The following is an 8,282-nucleotide window of genomic DNA, read 5'->3' on the forward strand; positions in this document are numbered from 1 at the left end:
TGCCCAGTTTCTTTGCAGTTGTAACATGTCACCTTGCTGAGATCTTTTCTTTGTTTCCTAGAGCTGCTTCCCTTGCTTTTCTCCTTGAACTTCACTATTTTCTTGAATTTTTTGGCAAACAACACAAATTCATTTTCAGAGGAATTATCACTGGATTCATCATCCAGGGGGTTAGTAACAGATGTAAAAGAAATTCCTTTCTTTTTTGAATCCTTTTTCAAATAAGTGTTTTCAAAAGCAAGTAGGTTTCCTCTCAAGTCATCATATGTCATGGAATCTAAACCACTACTTTCAGAAATGATTAAGGCTTTTGTTTCCCACTCTTTAGTAAGACATCTTAGGACTCTCCTCACAAGCATAGAATCAGGATACTTAATCCCCATAGCATCCAAGCCGACAATGATAATGTTGAATCTTTCAAACATTTCATCTATTGATTCTCCTTCCTTCATTGAGAACATTTCATATTCTCTGTTCAACATGTCTATCCTTGTCTTCTTTACTATAGTGGTTCCTTCATGAGTAATTTGAAGTTTCTCCTAGATTTTTTTTGCCGTTGTGCATCGTGATACCCGTCGGTACTCCTCAAAGCTGATAGCACAGTTAAGCAAGTTGATAGCCTTGGCATTGAGCTCCACCTTCTTTCTGTCTTCTTCGGTCCAGCTTGCTTCTGGTTTGAGTGAGATTACTCCTTCAGCACTTGTAGTGGTTGGAAACTAAGGACCTTCCAAGATCATTTTCCAGAGTCGATAATCCACTACTTGCACAAAGATCTTCATTCTCTCCTTCCAATAGGTGTAGTTTTTCCTATTGAAAAGAGGAGGTCTATTGCTTGACTGTCCTTCTGTCAGATTGTAGGACACCAGAGTTGAGCCACTGTTTTCTGCCAACTGGATCTTTTCTCCAAGCTGCAAAGCTTGATCTCTTTGAGACCAAGCTCTGATACCAATTGATGGTTTTTAGTGGCTAAGAGAAGGGGGGTTGAATCTTAGTCCCTTTTTCACTTAATAACACTTGTTGGTCTTTGAAACAACTTCTGGAGACTTTTTGATTTTTGTCTCGTACCAAGCCACGAGACTTTTTCTTTTTATCTCGTCACTCGGCACGAGATATTTTTTCAGTTTTATCTCCTGGGCAGCAGAAATAGAAATGGAGTAGAAGAGAGAGAGAATTACACCAAGATATATCCTGGTTCAGCTGCTAAGTGCAAGGCAGCCTACATCCAGTCTCTATCACAACAATGATGGAATTTCACTATAATCATTCTTGATTACAAACACCAATTCTCCCTAGGAACTACCCTTCTTATCCGGGACAAGTCCAGAATCTAAACCCCAATCCTGAACTTGACTTGGTCACTGCCAAGCTTTCAACTGCTAAGTGCTAACCCAACTTGCAAGGGGATTCTCACAGAATCATGAAACACAACACAGATGTACAAATGACCTCTAAGGACATCTATGGCTTTTTCTTTTAATTTTGCACTCTCTGCCTTTTTTCGCTCTATGGCTTTTTCTTTACAAACCTCAATGTTTGCCTTTTTTCCATGAGACTCAAGACAGACAAAATTAAACAGAAAAATACAAAATAGAGAACATTGAAGGAGAAGAACTTCTGTTAGCTTAGGTAGCTATGAGAACTCTGTGCATTGCACTCTCACTCCTTACTTCAAGCCCTGGTTGTTCACCCTTATATATAGGGAGAAGCCTCCACGGTTGAAACCAAACAAACCAAGCTAATATTCTTCTTCTTCATGCAAACCGGTTCGGACAGAAAGAGAGAAGAGGAAACTAAATGTAAAACCCAACATGCAATTACCTCTGGTCCTTCCTTGGTCACCAATCTTCATCAATCCGAGCCCTTCGTCTTGTCTTGCATTCCAAGATGGACTCATAGCCCTTGATGCTTCATGATGATGACAGCTTCATCTGCTCCAACTTCTGCCTTTTTCATCACGTAGCCATTGTAGCTACCTCCTGTGGTGGTTGAGCAAAATCAGAGTCAAGCCATCGCTCCAAGGATCTTCCTCTACTGACCGAAATCTTCTTCATCCATTTTTGGGTATGGAGAAGCCAATATCTCTTTACCAATCTTACCATAAGTGATGAGAATCTCAACCACAGCATACTTTTTATTTTCTTTTTCTTGCCATCATTGTGATGGTCTTGTAACTTGCTTCTCCTTCTTTTCGGTGGCTAGGCTTAGCTTCTATAGTTTCTGTGATATGAACGAAAGAAGAAGAAAGAGTAGAGAGAGAGGAAAGAGAAAGAAAAGCAAATCTATGAGTGTTAGATAAATTAATTAGGTGCAACTCTCCATGCTTTGTGTAGTAGCGTATAAGCTACTCTTAATTTCCATCAAATCACTTTGACATTTTCTCTTTCATGTTTCCAAGGTAATTAACTCAAGCAAAGAAAATTTGAAATCCACCACATGATGGAAATGAAACCCGTTGGAAGCATGAAGCAAAAAAATTATTCTCTCTCAATTGGTTTCGGACCAAGCAAGCAAAACAATTTGGGCTCATAGTAATGATTGTATTCATGCCCAACTAAACAATTCAGCCAACTTTTGTATTACAATTTTGCATAAGGCTGATTGTTAATTTTAATTTGGACTTGCTTAAATCAATCTGACCCAATAATCAAAAATTGTTTCAGCCACAACATTTAACAAATTTTATAACCAAGGCTGATTTACTTTCAATATTTTGGGCTTGCTATTTTTCCGGCCCAATTGCAAAATCTGCACCAACAAAAATTATTAATTAAACAGGTATGAATTAGAATTAAATTAATAATTTTATAAATAATTATATTAATAATATTTAGTCATCACTAATATTAGTTTAGAGTTTTCAAACTCATCAATAAGGTTTGGTATCCCTATAAATATAGGTGTCAAGGCCATATACTGTACAAAGAATCATTTTAACCAATTCTATTTATTGATACATTTCATTTTGTATATATTTACTAATTGTTTGTACACAAATTTAATCCCTCTTTTTTATTGACCTTTATTAATGGTCCTTACTATTGATTCTCCTTTAACTATAATTCTAAGTTTTTTATAATTGATATATCAAAAGATATTTTAAGAGTTTTCAACTTAAAGATTTAAATATTTATAGAAATGTACTCACTTTTAAATATATGTCTTTAAATGTGATTTAAAAGAGAAGGAATTCATTATTTTCATTTGTGTCTAATGTCTAAAATATTTCTATAAATCTTTTTTATTCCATACATAATTTCTCTAATTAAATAAATAACTTAATTGTTTATGAATTATGAAATCACTATTAAGATGACAAAATAAATTGTAAATGGAAGATATATTTTTTTATTTCAAATAAATATTAAATATTCCACATAAATTTAACAAAATAAAATATCAAATAAATGAACAATAAGTTAAATAAATCAAATACATTATACATAGTATCCATTATCCAAACCACAACATTCTATTTATTACTTGGTCATTGTCAAGATTTGAATCCGCGTGAAGCATATTAAGAGGCATTATATATTGCTACTCGACCAAAGTCTCAACTGCTGCGATTGATTATAAAATATTAAATGAAGTAAATAGTGCCACATATGCCAAGAATCTTTTAAGTGAGCCCATGTGCACGTTCATGATACTGAAGAATTCCCAGTTATTATCACCATGTTCATGTGTATAGAATTTAGATTGTCATAATATCAGGCACCCCACATTGCTTTCGTGCGTAAACTACAATTTCTTTCGACATTTTTTTATTTCATCAAAATTTATTTTTGTAGAATGCTTTCAGGTACTTTTTTGGTTAATGCTTATGGGTTACATAACTGCAAGATTACTGAACAAGGTGGCATTGATCAAAATTATAAATACATTAGTCCCTTAACTGGAGGCCTCAAATATGAATCCTGCGAATAAAAAAATTTCCTCGACGGAAAACCTTTACTCCCTTCATGTGACTTCAGTCATATTCTTAGTTATAAGACGTGAATGCCGGTGATTAATTGGGGATAATAAAAATAATTATAAAAGAAGAAATGCAAAAAATAAAAGTATGCATGGAAGGAGAGAGTTCAATGTATAATAGTAATAAAAGTATACATGTTCGATGAATTTTCAGGGTCCAGGAGGATATATTGTGCTGTGGTAATAGCGGACGCGTATGAATTGGTATAAGGTAAAAACTGTTTGATACAAGGATATAGGCGATACTGTTACAAAGAGAGTATGAGAACAACTTTAACCTAAATTGGCTGACAACTCAAGCATTTTGCTTGACTTGCATGCTTGTGTAAAACACATGATTATGACAATGAAGAATTATAGATTATAATTTTTATAGCTACTCTCCTTCCCATCCCATTTGCCGCGCTCGCCGCTCCCACACGGCTGTTATCTTCCTCTCCTTGATGAGCTTGGCCTCAGCCAGCTCTCTTGCCTGCTCACATGTTTCAGTTGCAGCAATGCATTTATCTGCCTCTCTCTGGTACTGAGACGCCACTCTTTTCGCTTCTGCCAAAGTTATGTTCATGTGACGTGTGTGCGCTTCAGAAACAGCCTCCTGCAACTTCAGCTCCTCCGTGAGAAGGTCCACAAACTGCTTCTCCATCTCCGCCTTCAGGTCTGGGTCATTACCTCCGCAATCTGTTCATCAGCAGCAAATCAACAAGTTTGAGCATGAAACTGGAAACATCTTTTATTCATCACGACTTTGATTGAAAATAAGACCAAATCCCAAATTTTCTAAAAAATAAGACATCTGACAAGAAGTGATGCTGAATTTCCACATGGAAAAGCGCTGGCACCTCTTGCACCTCTTTGATATTTTACCTAAGCAGTAGTTAACTAGAGTAAATATATAACTGCAATCACCAAAACAGACAGAGATAGTAAGACACAATGTCAGTGCTTGAAGTCCAAGTGACTGATTGAACCACAGGGCAAAACTGGCTCATCTGAGTTGTTCATGTTCATAGTAGTAAAAATTTTATAGTTGAAGTTTCATGGTTATCATAGGTGCTTGCACGCTATGATCCGTGACAGAAATTTAATGTGGAACTTGAAATACCTCAAAATGTTATTATAGAAACTCAGATTTAAAAAACTACCCAATAAGATGAGAAAGAACCAGATGATAATACAGATCATTTCATGAAAGCCATTATTGACATAGTTCTCATGATTGCAATGCACAAACAATTAAATATATTTTTAAGAAAACCATGCAGTAGGAGAAAGCCTAACCCGAGACAGAGAGATTAGCCAGCCCTGCATAGGAACATGAATAAGTAAATAGTTAGTTGTGTTAATATCTCCCATTAAAAACTGAATATCAAACATATATGATACAACTAATCATAACATAGTCACAGGGGAAGAAATGAGACATTCATAAAAATATGTAAAACTGACGGTTACTTCAATAAATAAACCCTCCGATCTTTATTGTATAAGCACCAAGAAATTACATTGTAAACCGTAATTAAAAGGAAACAACAAAAGTCATTTCCAGTTTTGATACCAATGATATTTATATACAAAATTGAACAACGATTATTTCTAAAGGAAAATAAAGCAGCAAGATCAGGCAAAACCATGACCAGATTTTACAGGGTCTAAAACTCCTTCATTTTAAATCTTGCTTTGTCCCAAAACATTTCAACCTCTCCTTGAACAATATTGTATTGTTAATTCTTCCGCAGTATAGGTTTTTTGTAATCAAGAGGAAAGATTATGAAACTAAGTTCTATCAAGAAACAACCAATATATAATAATGAATGAATTGTAGTAGCAACGCATTGTAAGTTTTAACAATTCAACATATTGAACTTCCAAAAACCCAATTGCAATCATAGAAAAATATTATTGCATTTCTGTCTCCACCTTTTGATAGAGACTGAAACAAAAGAAAATATTACTTTTAACAGTACAAAATTCACATGATGCTTGTTAGATCTAAGCAAATAACAGAGGAAGGAGTAACGCTTGCATCCCTAAACCCCTAAAAAAATGGTTTAAACAGCAATTGTAACAAAACCTGAGTCGGGATACGAACCAGGAGCAACTTGGAAGAGGGAGAGAGGGGGAGGGCAGTCGCAGATGCAAGGAGGGCAGGAGAGGTTGGAAGTGGAAGCGCCGCGGAGAGAGATTGTCTTCTTGAAACGCCAGTAGAGAGCTGGACCACACACACCCAACGCCGACACAACTGCGAATAACACCAGACACCACCTCAGCCAACCTCCTCCTGGATCAGATCTTCCCCTCGACATCTGATTTCTATCTCTCTCTCTCTCTCTCTCTCTCTGTGATGGCCCAGATAATACGGAGATCTAATGAGTTTCTAAACTGTGCTGTGCTGTGTGCTCTTTGCTATTATGCTATGCACTGCACTGCGATTCAGAATGAATGAGGTGGATGTTGCTGTAAGAAGTTAATTACTAAACGGTTAAAACTTAAAACCTTTTCGTTACTTCCTATTTGGTTAATAATTAAATTCATTCTTAAAAGCTTAATCATTTTTTTTAAATTAAATCTCAAATATTTTTTAATCATATTAATAGTTAAATTAGTTATTTTATCAATTAAATAATAATATATTACATTAAATATTATTTAATATAATGATATGATAAATTAATACTATATGTCATTTAACATATCATAAATTTATTTATAATCTTATTTTTTAGATTTTAATAAATAAAATTTTCTTCAAATAAAATAACAAAAATAATTAAATTATTACAAAGTTATTTTTTATTTATATTTTTAGATTATTTTTATTTTTAAATTCAAACTTTTTTTGTAATAAAATTCTTTTATATAAATAAGTTTATCAAATTAGTATTAATTATATACTAAATATTTTAATTTTTTGAATTTCATTAAATAAATATAGTAATTATTTAAAAAAATTATATTAAAATATTAAGATTCAATGAGTGATTTTACATATCAATTTTTCAATTATTGATTTCTACTATATAAATTAAACAATAATAAAAATTATAATTTTAAAAAATTTAAATTTTAAAATAAATAATATATTATTTAATGAGATTTAAAATATTATATTTTTAAATATATAATCAATAATAATTTAACAAACTTATTTAAATAAAAAAATTTTACTCCAATAAAACTACAATTTGAAAATATAAAATTTTAAAATACAAATGATAAAATAATTTTGTAATAATTTAATTATTTTTATTATTTTATGTAATGAAAATTTTATTTATTAAGGTCTAAAAAATAATATTAAAATTAGTAGTATAAAAAAATTAGAATTTAATATTATGAAGAAAAAATAAGAAAATTTTATATAAGAACTAATTTGATCAATTTTTAAAATTTTAGGAATGAAAATAACTTACACGTGTATTTTCAAGGAAGATTTTGATTATAAACATATTTATTATATGTCAAATGACACGTGGCATACCAGATGTCACTGACCTAATACATCAACCGATAATTTTGTGACACATGTCATTAACCTACCACGTGGCACTTAACGTGACACGACATCATCTAACTAACGGAACGACCAATTTGAGTTACGTTTTATCTTTCAAGGACTAATATGACTTAAAAAATTATTTGAGGACCAATTTGAAAAATAAGTGATCTTTCATGGACGAATTTGGCTATTAACTCCTTTCTTTTTAGTTTTTTTTATCGAGTAAAAAGTCAATTTTTTTTAAATAAATAATTTATTTTTTCATTTGTAATTTGTAAATTATTTACAAATTTGTGTCGCTTTATTTATCTCATTTAAATTGTAAACGAATTGAGTTTAATGTATCTCGTTTATAGTATAAACGAGATAAGACACATATACCAAACATGTTGTGACACGAAATTTATCTCGTTTACAATGTAAACAAGATATGCACAAACTCAACTAGTTTATAGTATAAACGAGATAAGCTTAAGCCTTGCCTCGTTGACAGCTCCTTTAAATGTCACTTTCATACCCTTTTACATTTTTCTTCTCCCTCTTAGAGTTTTTTCTTAATATTATTGAGGTACTTGGACATTATGGTGCCTGTAGATATACGAAATGACAATATCAACTGTCTGAATACGATGTGGTATATCGCTGAAGTGACCGACTTCCAAGTTAATGTTGTTATTTTTTTCTTTTAAATAAATAAGCATACAGTTATAGTTAGGTACTTTTATAGATTTAATATTGTTATATATGACTAGAATAGATGTTGCGCTAGTAACATAAAATAGGTTAGTTGCCAAATTGATTTTTATTAGGT

At 32.3% G+C, this 8,282-nt stretch overlaps 1 protein-coding gene across 3 annotated transcripts; it reads right to left on the minus strand.

Moving 5' to 3' along the window:
• Positions 1-4,064: 4,064 nt before the first annotated feature.
• On the minus strand, positions 4,065-6,459 carry LOC112738005 (uncharacterized). 3 transcript variants are annotated; one of them, XM_025788219.3, is made up of 3 exons: positions 6,065-6,431; positions 5,254-5,277; positions 4,065-4,653 (listed from the first exon to the last, which is right to left on the minus strand). In XM_025788219.3, the coding sequence occupies exons 1-3, from the start codon at positions 6,276-6,278 to the stop codon at positions 4,352-4,354; spliced, it is 540 nt and encodes a 179-aa protein (XP_025644004.1). In that variant the 5' UTR covers positions 6,279-6,431; the 3' UTR covers positions 4,065-4,351. The 3 variants fall into 3 exon arrangements, with proteins under 3 accessions (XP_025644004.1, XP_025644003.1, XP_072067700.1); XM_025788218.2 differs by having other exon boundaries at positions 6,047-6,428; XM_072211599.1 differs by lacking the exon at positions 5,254-5,277 and having other exon boundaries at positions 6,047-6,459.
• Between the last annotated feature and the right edge of the window lie 1,823 nt (positions 6,460-8,282).

Source organism: Arachis hypogaea, chromosome 13, assembly GCF_003086295.3.
Source record: "Arachis hypogaea cultivar Tifrunner chromosome 13, arahy.Tifrunner.gnm2.J5K5, whole genome shotgun sequence".
NCBI lineage: Eukaryota > Viridiplantae > Streptophyta > Magnoliopsida > Fabales > Fabaceae > Arachis > Arachis hypogaea.